At 50.4% G+C, this 15,954-nt stretch overlaps 1 protein-coding gene across 1 annotated transcript in view; it reads left to right on the plus strand.

The window, feature by feature from the left end:
* Positions 1-15,954, plus strand: part of MRC2 (mannose receptor C-type 2) — an 80,881-nt gene that overhangs the window by 22,828 nt on the left and 42,099 nt on the right. The window contains exons 2-6 of the mRNA XM_067540985.1: positions 9,395-9,802; positions 11,181-11,354; positions 12,353-12,517; positions 14,000-14,113; positions 15,625-15,768. Coding sequence (XP_067397086.1) covers positions 9,395-9,802; positions 11,181-11,354; positions 12,353-12,517; positions 14,000-14,113; positions 15,625-15,768 — 1,005 coding nt within the window. The remainder of the gene's footprint in view (positions 1-9,394; positions 9,803-11,180; positions 11,355-12,352; positions 12,518-13,999; positions 14,114-15,624; positions 15,769-15,954) is intronic.

The following is a 15,954-nucleotide window of genomic DNA, read 5'->3' on the forward strand; positions in this document are numbered from 1 at the left end:
TGCTCCATCTCCCCAGGTCACCTGGGCTTAAAGTTAAGGCTTCACTTGGCGTCTTGGACAGACGCTTGTTCTTAGTACAGCGTCACTGGCTCATTTAGCAGCTCAGCTGAGCCTCAGTGAAGCCCTAGAAAAGGGACAAGGGGCCTTTTCCTTCTCTCACACTGGTATAGAACAGTTGTAAGTAGTTCCATTGCCTTACATGGAAAATCCTGCTGCGGGTCAAGGGTGAGATGTATCGGCAGAGCTGTGTGTGTTCTCTAGATCTGCTCCAGGAATTACTCTCGGGAAGTTCTGTTCCCTGTGTTATCCAGGAGCTCAGACTAGAGGATCACAATGGTCCCTTCTGGGCTTGGAATCTATGAATCTGGGACTGGAAGAGCAGTGGGGGCTGCGGGTTGGGATTGAGGTGAATCAGCGAAGCCGTGTGTGTGCAGGGAACCTGGGACTGGGCTGCGCCTCGGGACTGAGATGCATTAACAGTGCCACACAGGGAAAGCTTACCCAGCCCTTGCCTCCACGCATTACGAGCCCCTCTTTCTTGAGCACTAAAACTCATTCAGAATTTTAAAAAATGTGTTTCCCCCCCCCCCGTCAGCTGAATGCATTGGGTTTAATACACAGATAGAAACAATGCCCCAGATTAGTCCTTGGTGAACCTGCACGGACATCAGTGTGTCTGCTCAGGAATGGAGATGGCCTGTTGACCGTCCCTCTGTAAGATTGCCTTGTTGTATCCATGCAGCCTAGAACTCCATTGTAACGAACCCGTAAGAAACCTGTTAGCTTGGCAGATGCAGTCTGAGATCCTTGTGGTTCTCGCCAACTCCAGTTACTAGCAGTGTCTGTTGTTGTTCTTATTTCTTTGTATTGTGGTAGGACCTAGAAGGCCCAGTCACAGGCACTGCGCTAGGTGCTGTGCAAAGTGTCATCCCACCCGAGTCTCCATTAGTCCCGTCCTGGACAAGACACTCCTAGATTGGTCTGTAGAGACTTCATCATGGGCATCAGTAGTATGAGGCGGAGTTATCCACTGCGGGAAGAGATGGTGTGCAGCTCCCCATTGCAGGCAGCTTTTGTTTGCCCCCCTCCATGGGGAAAGCTTCTGCCCTGACAGAGAGCCCAGCTGTGTCTGGATGAGCTCATGGATCCCAAAGGTCGCCTTGTGCGGTGTTGGTGTGAGAAGGGAGGCATGGGAGCAGCTGAAAATGGCAGCATGAATAGCTGTTCCTCTTGCGAAATACGGCTCCTGAGAAATGAATGTGACCAGCTCTTCATAAGCAATAACATTGTAATCAGTGAACGGAGGGTAAAGTCTGTGCCCCTTTGGGACAGGATTTATGTCTTTTAATTATTTAGACGGTGCCTACAGACCACAGCGACGGGCACATAAAAATGGCCTGGAAAGGAAATATTGATCACATTTCTTTATTGGGTACCCCAAACCCAAAAGAGATGAAAAGATCACCTAGGCTAACGTTTTCAGAGATGCCTAAGGGAGTTACAAGCTTATGTCCCATTTCTGAAAGTGCTTTAGGAGCCTGAGTGTCACTGAAAGCCAATGGGAGTTGGGCTCCTACAGGCCTAATTCACTTTTGCAGATGGCACTTAGCCAGCTTTGGCTCTGTCTGCTGAACAGGCATTTGCCAGCACAGCTGTCAGTCGGGGTGTGGTCCTTGACCGACACACTGTGTCAGCAGAAGCCAGTAGTGTAGACAAGTATAAGCTGGGCCACGCGAGGAGCACTTTGTCAGTATAATAGACTGGTACAACGACACCAGCCAAACACTGCTAGTGTAGACGTGGCATGAATCACTTCAGCCTTGCAATACTGAGCAGACCAATGCCTAAATAGTGTTACAAGTCTGGGCCTTGGGTACTTCTGAAAATGTTAGCCCTGGGCTGTGTCCGCAGTAGCAGCGCTTTGCCAGTGTCGTTGTACCGGTGTCCTGTGCCAGCGAAGCACTCCTGGCAGAGCCTTGCAACCTGAAGTGGATCTGTAAGTGTCGGATTTGAAAACAGTATCATTATATTACAGAGGGGGAAACTGAGGCACAGAGCTGTGCTGTGACTTGCCCAAGGTCACCCATTGGCAGAGCCAGAAATAGAGCCTACGTGTCCTGAGATCTACTCCAGTGCTCTGAGTGCATTGCTGAGTGGGCCCAAAGATGGAAATGCAGGTCACGTAAACTCTCAGCCTCAGTTTCCCTGTCTGTCTGATGGGATAATCGTGATGACCTCTCCATAGGGAATGTCAATTAAAGTTTGCGAAGTGCTTTGAAAACAAAGCGCGCTGTACGAGTGCTAGATGTTACCATTGACCGAATGTGTGTGATACAGGAGAAGACAAGCCGTGGAGGTGTCATCAGCGAGATCTTCGCACATGCATTTCTTGGAGGTGCCGTGCATCGATAACCCAGCTATTTAAAGAGCCAGTTGTTGAACAAAAGTCCAGACAGGAGCCTTCAAATGGACAACGGTATACTCATTTTAGTTAACCACTGGTGCAAACATCTGGGTGACTGGATGTTCATATAGAGGCTACTGAATATGTGCTCCTTTGTCACAGGAATTAAAGGAAGATCCCCATGTACACTTGTAGGTTAAGGAGCATCAGACTTATGGGGTAAATCTTCCTTTGTCCTGTAGTTCCACGCAGTTCCCTGGAGGGGCCGTGCTGACACAGCTGTCACAGTGTTGTAACCCAGTTATATTTAAGCCCTAGGAAGTTCAGTTATTTTGCAGAACAGGTTCATCTGTCTGCAGTTGTCGGACAAGGCCTAGAGAGACAAGGGGATGAGATAATATCTTTTACTGGGCCCACGTCGGTTGGGGAGAGAGACAAGCTTTCGTACCAGGCGTTGGCATTCAGGCAGCGTTAGTTTCCCTCCTGGAATGGGAGTTGATACTAACATGGCTGCAAAGCACCACTAATAGGCACCAATATTACGCAAGCAGCATAATATATGCAATATATTAGCACCACTTATATTCAAGCAGCAACAGTTACCTGGACATTGACTCTTGGTCTAAATCTGACCATTTATTTATTATTAATAATATAGCAATGCCTAGAGACCCCCAACTGATATTGGGGCCCCATTGTGCTTGGTGCTGTACGTACACAAAATAAGAGAGAGTCTCTGCCCCAAAGTACTTACAGTCTAAATAGACAAGAGAGACAAGATTCGGATAGGAAACAGGCAGTGAGGGGTGCAGAGACTCACCCAGGGTCACACATCAGGTTGGTGGCAGTGCTGGGAATAAAGCCCACATCTCTGGAGTCCTGGTCCAGTGTGCTCTGCCCACGGGATCACACCATCTCTCTTAAAACTTTGACTGTAAATCTGCCATTGAAGTCCTTGTTCTCTTTCTCCCATCCCACAGCCTCAATGCCTTCCCCGGCAGCAGCATCTTTCCTCCTCACCTCTCCTGCCTCCCCCAGTCACTGCGATCCTGCTTCCTTCCCATCTTCCCCCACTCTCCCAGCCAGCAGAGTGCTTGTCCCACAACAGGCAAGGTCAGCAGTGCACAACTACCCCGTTTGTTTCGATTGCCCTTCAGGGCAGGGCCCATCTGCTAGGGTGTGTGTACAGCACCTGGAAAAACGGGGCCCCATTCTCGTTTGGTCCTAGGTGCTGACATAATAAACATGATCAATAATAAACATTTCTCAGCACTGACGAATATTTTTTTCTCCCCTTGGCTATTAAATTTTGGGCCGGTTTTGCAAGGTTGCCTTAAAACACCCAAGCAATCAGGTCCTGATACCGTGCCCTGCTGTTTACCGCCAGTCAGGTGCTGGTGATAACAGTAAATCTATTGGTAGCACGCCAGTGATGCTCCGTACAGCGATGTTGGGATTTCAATGCCGCTGCACCATATCTTGCAGCTCACATAAAGACACTAGAGTAGCCTGTTACCACCAAGAGTCCTCGTCCTGCCTGCAGTAATGTATACGGTGCTGCTAATTAGCGTTCAGCTGCCACAACCCCGTTACTGAACTGGTACTGCAGTACTCCTCTAGAAATACTGGTACTGTCACTCCTGTGTTACACGTTCCTACTGCAGGAGTGCCTGATGTTACTGCTTTGTGCACAAAGACTGCAGCGACTGTATGTGGTTCTACCTAAAGACTTTTTTTTATTTATTGAGTTAACAGTCAGAAACGTCTATCCCAGCATGTCTGACACGTATGTATTTTAACATGCAGCTGCCCAGTAAAGAGGGATCAGGTGGAAACCTTTGCGATATTGCAAAATGCCGCTGGTCCGCTGCAGTCGCACAGAATACTCGCCTTTCGTGCTCCCTGCTCATCCCTGAAATGGGGCATGTTCTCTGCTGGGGGAGGTTTAGTGTCCTGACTCCGCTCCCCTGTGTTTCCCATCGAGGTATGAATTTGTGCTCCAGTGAATCCGAGGTTGATGTGTTGTCCTGCTGGGCTCCCTGCAGAGAGCATTTCCGTGGGGTTCACACTCAGGTCACTGTTCATTTCGGGCCCTGTTCAGCTCTGCCTGGATTTAATTTTGCAGGTGAGAACTTCAGGGCGTCTTTATAGGCAGAGTTTGGATTTTTTCCCCTCCTTTTGTTGGAAGGCTCCAATGACGCTGTCATTAAATTCACATCTTGGAGTGGAGGGGCTGGGAGGGCAGGGCTTGTGATTGCAGAATTGCATGGGTGGGGGTGTTGGGAGTGTCTTTGGGAAGAGCTTAACACCGCCAACAGGCCTCATGCAGTTCAGAGCAGGGACAGTTTGGCTTTAAATTGGGCAAATAGACCCAGTGTCTTGTTCGCAGACTTTCCTGAAAAATGTGAAACAGCAGCAGTTTAAAGTGACACCTGCGAGTATGTTTCTATAGCTTAGGGCCAACGTTTTCAAACTTGGCTGCCGAAAACGCAGCGTCTAAGTCCATATTTAGGCACCTAGATTAAAAATCGCCTGATTTCCATTTGGGCTTCTGCGACACCCTTTGATTTTCAATAGGGTTGTGGATGCAGAGCATCAGGCTGTCTGGTGTAGCTCACAAGTGTGGGTGCCAACCTCAGGGCAGACTCAGGAAGCAGGGCACAAACCCCAAATGGGTTGTGAGTTCTGTACTTAGATTTCACCAACCAAGTAACAAGAGTGAACTGATTAAGCCTAACCAGACAGACTGCAGTGCCTCTGGGGACTGTCTGGCCACACAGGCAAATTTGCCTTTGTGATAGATGACCCATTACACCAAGAATCACAGTAATATTCAGGTTAGTCCAGTCCCAAAGGACCAGTTACTTACCTCAGATCAGTTGCATCTTAGATCTCACACTCAAGACCCTTGTAGCCAATCCGATAATAAACCAACTGAAGATTTATTAACTAAGAAAAAGAAATGAGTTATTTACAAGGTTAAAGCAGGTAAATGTACACACACAAGTGAGTTACACTCTTAGGTTTCAAAAAGTAATAGAAACTGCTGCCATATGCAAACCTTCTATGTCCTCTCTAGCTAGCCCAAGCTAAGCAACTTGGGGATCCCTTGCTTATGCTTAGAAATATTGCCTTTTCCAAATTCCAAGCTGTGTAGTGATATAGTTCCTGCTGGTCAGGGATTTTATTTCCTTCCCCCAGAGTTCAAACTGATGGGACAAATATTTGCATCTGTCTTCTCTTCGTATGGGGGGAAACAATGAACAAAGCCTTTGTCCTTTGATGTTTCATAGTGGCTCATTTGGTTTCAGTGGGCTTTTTTATGGGCAGACCCAGCACATTACATTAATTAGTGCTTCTTTCCTGTTTGGTGAGTTACACGGTTACAGAAGTTTACAATGCGAACACTCAGTATAACTTTATACCCTGAGCGACAGATGTCAGAAGCGAGATCAGTACCTGTAGCATCCTACCAGTATTTCATCCGGTCTGTACACTAACATCTGTTTTAACGATCCTAACACACAGGCAAGCCAGGCTGGTTTTCAGCTGTGCCTTTGTCAGCATTCAGTGAGGCCCAGGGGCCTTGGCGTGAACTGGCACCTGGTCTGCCAGGGTCCCTGCGAGCATCTCAAAAATCAGAATGCTTATTTGGTGTCTCATCTTTTCCTGGCGGCCTGACTTTAAGCAGTCAACCTTGAAAATTATGGGTTATTGATTAGTTTTTCACTCTCCAGCATTTATGAAACTTTTCTGAGAAAAAGAAACCTATGCTTCTTTCTCTTCAAATTTGTATCCTTTTCCACTTAGCAAACATTGTTTTTTCTTTTAGTCTTCCACCCCCACAGGAACTTGAAATTAATACTGTCTTTTGTTTTCTTTCCTTGGGCTTATCGGTAACGTGCTGCAGTGCAGATTATGGGGGTCTGGTTTGCCGAGCGCACCAAAGAGTTGCCTTCTAACCTGCCCTGTGTGGATGCTGCTTTTAGTTTGCGCCAGCAGCGTCTACACAGGGCACTTAGGGTGCAGCTCTTTGGTGCACTCTGCCATTCACATCCTTCTAGACCACACTACGGCTCAGTGTAGACATGGCCCTAGTTTAATATCATTCCTGGTGTTACCTCTGTTTGGTTGTTGGGCTGTTATATAACTTCTGTTTCAAAGCCAGCTTGAGGAGTGTAAAATGTTATTTTATATGTAAGTCCTACAAAAACAGAAGCAATTAAAAATAAAAATTTGCAACAGCAAGTCAGTGTAAAAATATTTAAAATCTGTGAGCTGTTTGCAGCTTCATTGTGCTGGAGCACAGGTTGCAACGGCACAGCGAATTTGGAGCGGAAATTTCAGTTGATTAAGAGTTTAAAGACTTTTTATTGTTGTTGTAAAAATCTTATAAAAATGGTAAGAAACCCTCCCTCCCCCCAAATCCCTAAACACAGAGTGTAAACTTTTAGTAGGATTCAGTTTTTTCATGATGAAAAATAGGTTGATTAAAAAAAGTCCCAAAATCATCACTTTTTGAAGTTTTTACTGGAATGTCTTGGGGTTTTTTCAGCCCATTTTGCAAGACATCTGAAATGCTCTAGTCTGTGCTTTATACCACATATTGCTTCTCACATGCAGATTAACACAATATTAGCATGCCACTTTTTCCTTTATAACTGGAGGGAAAATTGCACCCCAGTGAATTTGCTCCATTTAGCAGTGATGCTGTAACACATCAGCTGGAAACGTGTGTTTTCACTGTTTCTCACATGACTCTAGTAAGCCACAGTCTAACACAAACCTTAATGGTGACCTCAGCAGATTTTTTTAGGCAGATGAACTTCCCAAGAACGGACCAGCGACAGCAGGGCCTGCTGGCCCGTGGATACACAGAAGTATGAATTGCCATTAGAGTGACAATTTGGTGAAAGCGCAGTAAATTGTGCTTTTGGGCATCTGTTGGAGGTGGAAGTGAAAACCTTGTGGAGGGACGTAGTGTTATTGACGGCATTGTGGCCAATGGGAAAGTGGCAGAGAATGCAGAAGGGCTTGTCCCTTAGTTAATTTCCATGCTTCCAAGGCTTTGGGTGGGTAGGTAGGGTGTGCTCTGATGCAACCTGAGCTATGACTAAACCAAGGTTTTATTCTGTTGGATGCAAGAGTTCTAAGGCTGGTCATGTTTCGAGCTGCAACTACTTGAAGGTGTCACTTCTGCTGAGAGAGGGAGTAGTGCCTAGTGGCTAAAGCAGGGTCGGTATTCCTTGGTTCTCTTCCTAGCGCAGCCGCTGACTTACAGGGTGTGATTGCGGCTTACGTTGCTATACCTGAAATCTCAGCACAGGCTGTTAGGCTGTACGTACTTGCCGGGAACTCTGGGTGATTACTCAGGCAGTAGCCTGGGCTCAAGTCCATACTGCCAAGGTTTCACTGCTCTGGTACCCGAGCCAGCTAGATTAAGGCTTGCTCCGGTGTGCGTCTACACGAGCTGCGATCACACCCTGTAACTGCAGAATACATTTCCCGGTAGTGTGTGGTCTTGAGCAGCTCACTTTACCTCTCTGTGTCTCTAGGATTTCCCCAGTGGTAAAATGATCAGGTCCATTTAGGCTGGGATTGTTAAAGGAGCTTAAACGAGTTGGGCGCTCAACTCCCATCGAATTGAGCACCTGCATCCTTTGGCCCTTTTGAAAATCGCTGAATTGTCGCGAAAAATATACACAGAATACCCACGGACAAGGCACAAAAAGACCAGCGTCAAACATTACATGAACAATAAGGAAAAGAAAAGAAAAGCTAACACCACATATCAGGAGTTGTTCGCGCTGCCTTCGGAGAGTGATTTCCACCCGGAGGGCCGAACTCATGAGTCATATGGTGTGAGATCTTCCCCCAAAGTACTGTGTGTGTTCCAATATTCTTTTTTTAAACAGGGCCCCAGATGTGCATAAAAATGATGAACAGCATTTTATTTTTCTGCACAGCTCTATTTTTTGAGACTTGAATGTAGTGGCTAAAGAAGGCAGCCCCTGCTGAAGCCATAGACCAGAGCTATGCTTCCAGTGTGCAGAACTAGTTTTAAAATCCATTCTTCTAAGGCTACCTAGCATCCTTTTAACAGGCCTGATGAATTGTTGGGGCCAGTTAGTGAACTCGGAGCAATCAATGAAAGCTCAGGGTTTTAATGCTACTTTAATATCTCTGTTAAAGAAATTCCTTTTCGCCAGGATCTTTGTGTCTTGCTAATACCTAAAACTCCCCTGCTGACATGCTGTGAAAGTTAGTTATTGTTTTTCAAGCACTTTGAGATCATTCCATGCAAATCAGTGGAAAAAAGCACCTCCTTATTATGCTGTTAGGAGGCAGAGGCTAAGGAATCAACAGCCATCACCCCAAGACGTGAATGTCCTGGAAAGCAGTGTAATATGTTATGACTGTAGGAACTTCTCTACCAGAACTAATCCATGCCCGTTGTTGCTCTGTGTGTTACAGTATCACCGGGAGGTCCTGCTGAATTAATCCGTGCAATCTGCTCAGATCTGTGTAATCTTATCAAATCTGTGCAGCTAGTGTAAAAGGCAGGATGCTTCAAAGACAGGCATGAACCCAGCTGTATCACACCTAATTAGGCAACACTTATACCAGGGAGGGGGTGATGTCATGAGCAATAATAACATTTGCAAACGGGGCAGGGCTGGGGTGAGGGTGATTAAATCTCATGTTTCTGGTGTAAGATGAGCACTGAAGGGGTCAGGAAGAAATGTAGCCAGGTGGTTTATGGGTTAGGGAGGTTCTTCCTCTTTTGAAGCATGAGGCATTGCTGAAGGCAGGATTCTGGACTTTGGTGGGCCGTTGGTCTAATCTAGTCTGGCAGATCCTGTGTTCCTCTAGCAATCAGCTCATGCACCGCAGCGGATTGTTCTCCAGGCTGGTGTCATAGCGGAGATTGCTCACATTCACGTCAGGGTGTAATCCCGTCTCACTGTCTTTATTTGCTTTGTCTTCCAGATTCCAAGGTGTTTCTGATCCACGATAGCAGACTGCAGGGCTGCTTGGAGACCAAGGACACCCTGGTGAAGATCTCCAAAGCCTGCAACGTCAGTGCCCTGGGCCAAAAGTGGAAATGGGTCTCCCGGAACCGACTCTTCAACATCGGGGCCATGCAGTGCCTCGGGGTCTCCTGGCCGGGCACCAACTCCACCGCGGCGGTGCAGTCACTGGCCACCTACGAGTGCGACCGCGAATCCGTCAACATGAGATGGAACTGCCGGAGCTTAGGGGAGCAGCTCTCTCAGTATCTGAATGCCAAGGCCGGGAACCTCTCCCTGGCACCTACCGAAAGAGGAGATCAGGCGCGTGGCGGGCAGTGGAGTGTCTATAACACCAATGAAGATTTGTGCTCCAGCCCGTATTCCGGTAACACCTGGGGAAAGCTCTGTGGGTTCTGCATTGTCCCCATGATCCCTGATCACTTCCCGATTGCTCTGTGGTCAGAGTAGAGCCCAGAAGCTCCTACAGAGTTCAGGGTTCTGTTGTGCTAGGCGCTGTACAGGCACATAGGAATTGGTCTCAGAGTCAACAAGAATTCATCCATGTGCTTGTTATTACTGTTTAAATGAGGTCTTCGGCCTTATTGTTATTTGTTAACCAAAGTTAAAGAAAACAGCCCTTGCCCCAAACAATTGACAGCACATGGCCCCGATCCTGCATCGACACCTGCTAGGGCCTGATCCAGTTTCCATTGAAGTCAATGGAGAGACTCTCATGGGCTTCCTAGATTTTTAGGGCCAGAAGGGATGATTATGATTTATTGAGGTGATTATTTATTTGTGGTGTTGCACCTCGAGCTCCTGTCCTGGACCAGGACCCCATTGTGCTAGGCACTGTATATCCTGCAGCAAGTCTGTGTCTGATAGCAAGTATAAATGGAAATTGGATCGGGCCCTTCATGTGCAACCCTGGTGCATTCTGTCAGCTGGAACGGACTCCACAAGGGTATATGCTAGCAGGTCCCATTACAGGATAGGACCTAAGAAGCCAGGCAGCTCTGGGAAATCCCGAGAGGGGAATGATTTATAAGTTTGTGGTTTTTTAATCATTTTTCTTTCCTCCCATAAATATAGTAAAACTTTACGGTTATGGGCATGGCTGGCTCCCAGGGAGCTGTGCACTATACGAATAAGTCTGTACCAAGGCTGCTGTGAAGCTGAGAATGCAGGTAGCTGAATAGTCCTGAGAACCTTGCTTCTTTTCTTCCCAGGATCTCAAAGCAAACAGGATGATGCTGGTCATGTTATTTAAAGTACCTTCCTGCTGAGACCCTTGGAAACAAATCAAAGCCTTCAGTGAAAACATAATTAAAACTCCGCTTCTAAGGGCCTGATTCTCTGCTGCCCTTCATCTTGTGTCATCATTTTATGCCAGGGCAAAGTGGGTGTGAATCAGCATGGCAGCATTGTGCAACAGCTTTCCACGGCTGCTGTGACTCCACTGGGCGCAGAGCAACGGCGAGTCAGGCAGAAAGAGTTCCGAAAGATCAAACCGAGAAGGAAGATCTGGGATGGGGTTGGTGGGGGGAGAATAATAAATCTAGGACTGGCAGCGTCCATTCTGTAGCACTTCAGTGTGGAGAAGGAGCTGAACCAGAGTTCAGTGCTGCACCGGTGGTCCTGCTGTCTTAGGCAGGATGGTAGGATCCCTGGACTCTGAATTGCATTTCCCCTCCGCAGCCTTCTGCCCTCTGGGAGGACGGGCCGAGGCAAGGTTCAGATTCTCTCCCTCTTCCTTTCTGCAGAAATTTATACCATTCAAGGCAATTCCCATGGGAAGCCCTGCACCATCCCCTTCAAGTATGACAACCAGTGGTTCCATGACTGCACCAGCACGGGGCGCGAGGATGGCCACCTCTGGTGCGCCACCACGCAGGATTACGGCAAGGATGAGCAATGGGGCTTCTGTCCCATTAAGAGTGAGTGGCGAGCGACCTGTCCCGAAGCTTGGCAGCGGGGTGGCCTGCAATCGGTGATAACTGGGCTGGGGGTGCTTGTGGCTTTCTGGGTGATGCCAGCCTGGCGTCACGGGGAGGGGAGGGTTGTATCAGTGATACCAGCCTAGCACTGGTGGGGCGGGGAGGTAGCTGCAGCTGCATGGGCTCCATGCTGGCCACAAAGGGAAATCTGGCTTTTCCTCTTGAAGGAGCTCCTTACTGGAGAGGAAGCTCTAACACGGCCCTGTCCTACCAGAGGCGAGGTGAAGCGAACAAAACCACCCTCGTCCTTTATCCTCCAGCAGCGTGGCCTTGCGTTTAATTCAGGGTGGGAGGGTGCTTTGCTGTTGGGTTCTCAGACGCTGGTGTCTTCCCAGCCCTTCTTTCCGGGCTTTCACAGCTTCAGCCTCCCCAGTGTTAGCCCCGGGGCCCCCAGTTCTTGGCGTCTCCTCCGTGCGCTGACTTGGAGTGCAGCAAGAGCGGAGAGACCCAGCCGCCCGCCCGAGCTGGCGCGCGGGGCCGGGTGCAGATTGATGAGGTGCCTCACCGGCCTACCCTGTCCCGGGCTGGATTCTGCGCCCCTTCCTCAGGCCGACTGGTCCTGAGCTCCACGGGTCCCGATGCAGTCGGAGGAAGGTGCCGCCCGGTGTGTGGCCCGGGGTTAATCCCGCCCCTGGGTCGGGGACGGGGGTAATGGCCAGTGTTCTGCCGGCTACGCTGCATGCGTTTGCCATGGTCTCGTACCTGGCCAGAGCCGGAGGCCGCCCCCGCCCTTTGGGTCTCCAGCAGTTATGCCTGCCATTGTGGTGTCCCTGGAAAAAAAGTTGCAGCCTCTGTAATGAGACGGAAACTTAACGGGAGCTGCATTTCAGGCCGTTAGAGGTACATGCCCGCCCGCCCCCGGCTTTCCAGGAAGCTGCATGCGCGTGTCAGAGTTAACTCGGGGCTCTCCCTGCCCCACTTCCCATCCATCCCCACAGGCAACGACTGCGAGACCTTCTGGGACAAGGATCACCTGACCAACAGCTGCTACCAGTTCAACTTCCAGTCCACCCTGTCGTGGCGGGAGGCGTGGAGCAGCTGCCAGCAGCAGGGAGCCGACCTGCTGAGCATCACGGAGATCCACGAGCAGACCTACATCAACGGTGAGTCTGCGCTGCAGCTCTGGGGCTGGCCCGGGAAAGGAACGGGCGCTAGGAATGGGGGACCCCGGTTCCAGCTCCTCGGGCAGGGGATGTGGTAGCGTTTAGTGCCGGCACTTGGCCTCCAGCGCTCCTTTTACCTGGGCTTCGCCACAGGGAGAGGCTGCAGCTTTCACGTCAGTGAGCGCTTCCCCAGGAAACGTGGCTGTTGTCTGGACAGAGGCTGCTGTAGGGCGCTCCTGTTCTCTTCTGCTGGGCTGTCCCTGGCCTCTCAACAATACGGCTGCGTCGGCGACCCACTACTGGGACATGTCCACTTGCGCCAGCGGTGGGAGTCATTGTGTACCTCACCTACAGCGCGCTGCAGAAAGGTACACGGAGCTGTCCGGCCAATCAGCTCATTGTATTCAGGGCCTGTCTAAATGTTTCCGTCTTCTTGCTGCTCTGAATGGGGGCGGTGGGCGTACGGGTGTGCGCACGGTCGTCACGATGGTTGCATTGAGCTGTTGGTTTGCACTGCCCTGGGCTCTTAGTCTCTTTTCTGAAGCCTTCCATCGCGCCCAAACATCAGCGTTAGCCCCCTTCTGAGCGTGCGGGGGTGGGTTCTTGCAAGGGGGACCCTTTGGAGGCCCGTGGGTGCGGCCGGGCGGCGTCTGTTGCCTGGAACTTGGCAGAGAGCCGTTCGTACAGCTGGAAAACCGTCCAAAGCAACTGGTAGCTACGCCTACTTGTCTGACGAGGTGTGTGGCGGCCTCTAGAGGCGCACGGGTGTTTAGCAAGCTGTCTCGAGTTGAGACTGGCAGGTTCCCTGGAGGGTCAGTGCGAGCCAGCGAGTCTGCAGTTGGCTGCCCGGATTTAGCGCTCTGCCCGCCCGGTTGCCCTACAGGACGACTGGCCAGCTTCTGCACGCAGCTGTGCGCGTGTCCCTCCCGCTGCAGTCCGTCGGGGGGAGGCGACGCGCACACCGCCGATGGCAGGCTGCAGCCGTGCAGCTAACGCGTGGGCCGTAGCGGTCGTGTTTGCGACGCAGGCGGGTGTCTCTGGGTTGTTACCGGCGCGACGCCGTCGGAGCCGTCAGCGCGCTGAGCAGGGAAGAAGCGCGGGGGTGTCTCTTGTTAGCGAAAGGTTCTGGATTGGCAGCCCGGTGAGTGACGGCTTCCACTTATCCGCAGAAGAGATGCGGCTTGGGCAGCAGCAGGAAGAGGGCAGGTTTCACCCGCACGGTCCTCTGCCAGCGTGCCTCCGCCAGGCCTCAAGCTGATGGGGGAGTTCAGATGCTTTGGCTAACCTGGTCTGTGTTATCTCTGCCCAGGGAGGTGGGCAGGCGGCGGCAGTATGTATGACGTGGACCCGGGGCTGGAAGGAGCCGTGTTCGTCAAAGATGAGGCAGGGGGGCCCTGTTGTGTTCGCTAGGCTTCGAGCTGCTTGATGTGGGAGGCCTTTGCCGAGCAGGAGGTGTCTGACATGATCCTCTCTCTGTCCCAGGGCTGCTGACAGGATATAGCTCCACTCTCTGGATTGGGCTCAATGACTTGGATATGAACGGGGGCTGGCAGTGGTCAGACAACTCGCCCCTGAAGTACCTCAACTGGGAGAGCGGTAAGGCCTAGGGTAGACGGAGAGCAGAATCCTGCCGGGGGGTGAGGTCCTGGCAAACTCACAGCAGGAGGGAGACAAAGGCAGAGGCTGACGCTGTCCATGGGTAGCGTGGCAGAGGAGGGAGGGGTCGTAGAGCTCCTCCGTTGGGCTGTTGTGACAAATCCCAGCGTCCTGCCCGAGAAGGCTCAGAAGAGATGGTCGAGGCTGCTGCAGTGTTTAAGAGGCAGGCTCACTTGTTGGTGCATGCGAGGCATGCTGGCAAGAGAGGCAGTCCCAGCTGACAGCAGCACTTTGCCCTCTGTGGAATTATGTCGCCTCTCTTTGCTCTACGTGATGCGTGGGGGGCTGAGTGGAAATGGGGACATGAGTGCCATGCCAGGCACCGGGTCTCAGAGCTGCCAGGGAACTGCATGGCACTTGGCACCAGAGAAGTCTGGGCCATGTACTGTGGTGAGACTCCGTGGTGCTGTGGAACTCCAAGCCACATGAAACCTGCTGCTGGAGGTGAATGTTCACACTGCAGTATTCCTGGGGTGAAATCCTGGCTCTATTGACTTCAGTGGGCATTTTGCCAGGGTTACGGTGGGCTCAGGATTTCACCCCAGTGCCAGGAAGGGGGCGGGGGGAACAATTCTAGAAAACGAATGTCTTAAAAATTAATTTAATCTAATGTGGGACCACAAACATGAAATGCCTTAGTTGTAACCTGGTGGTTATTGCAGGGCAGGGCAGAGTTCATGCTGCCCGGATGCCATAACTGTGCATTTCCATATCTCACCCTGTTTTGATTTCTCCGAAGTGTAGCCTTAACTCTGAATTTCCTGGCCTCACACGGCTTGGTTTGGGGATAATTCCACCATCCCTGTAATGATTTTTTACCCCTAAATTACTGATACGCTCAGTACTAAACTCCATCTTGATGTAGTTTTTTGCCATGGAATACAAAATAATGAATGTTTCTGTGTAATAGAGGCCAGCCGTCTGTTCAGGTTTGCCCCATTCTGTGATACAAGCCCTCGGGGGCATGCAATGAATTTTAAAGGCAACATCTTAAAGGCACTCCTTCCTTTTCTCTGTGTATGTCGCCTGTGGCAGTTGCTGAGGGACGTAGTTTAGGGGGCTGGATTTTCAGTGCTGCAGTCCTCACTGACTTCAAAGGTAGTTGTGAATGCTCCGCACTTCAGAGAATCAGACCGTAATAAGTTTTGGGGTTACATCTTGACCTAGCACCGTTAGGGATACTCGCTAAGGTTTTAGAGAACCCAGGCCCTTCTGTTTCAGGGCATAAACTGATCATCAGTTTAGGGGTTGGGAAGAAATTCCTCGTCATGTAGTATTGCTCCAAAAGCAGTAGTGTAGGGTTTCACTCCTTTTTCTGAAGCATCTCTCAGTGTGCACTAGATTGACCACGCTTCTGTGCTACGATTTCTGTTCGAACTCCTCTGTATTCAGGGGATGGACTCTAATGCTTGTAATTTCCCCACCCTTTCCCCTCCCCCTCCTGCTTGCAGATCAGCCTGACAATCCCAGCGAAGAAAACTGTGGGGTGATCCGGACGGAGTCCTCGGGGGGCTGGCAGAGCAGGGACTGCAGCATCGCACTGCCTTACGTTTGCAAGAAGAAACCCAACTCCACTTCAGATCCGTTCACTACAGGTGAGCTGGAGGGGCAGCCAGCACTGTGGCACTCCAAAGAAGCGTTTGTGTCCAGGGATCTCTCTCCGTCTTCTTCCTTTTATTTCCCTTTCTTCTTCTTTCTTTTAAAAAACCAAAACAAACTCTTTCCCCCTCCCAAACAACCCCGGGGATCACTCTGCACGGGTGTCGGTATTGCTTGGTTGG

Source organism: Emydura macquarii, unplaced genomic scaffold (assembly GCF_026122565.2).
Source record: "Emydura macquarii macquarii isolate MOO-44397 ecotype Brisbane River unplaced genomic scaffold, CSIRO-AGI_Emac_v2 contig_629, whole genome shotgun sequence".
Lineage (NCBI taxonomy): Eukaryota > Metazoa > Chordata > Testudines > Chelidae > Emydura > Emydura macquarii.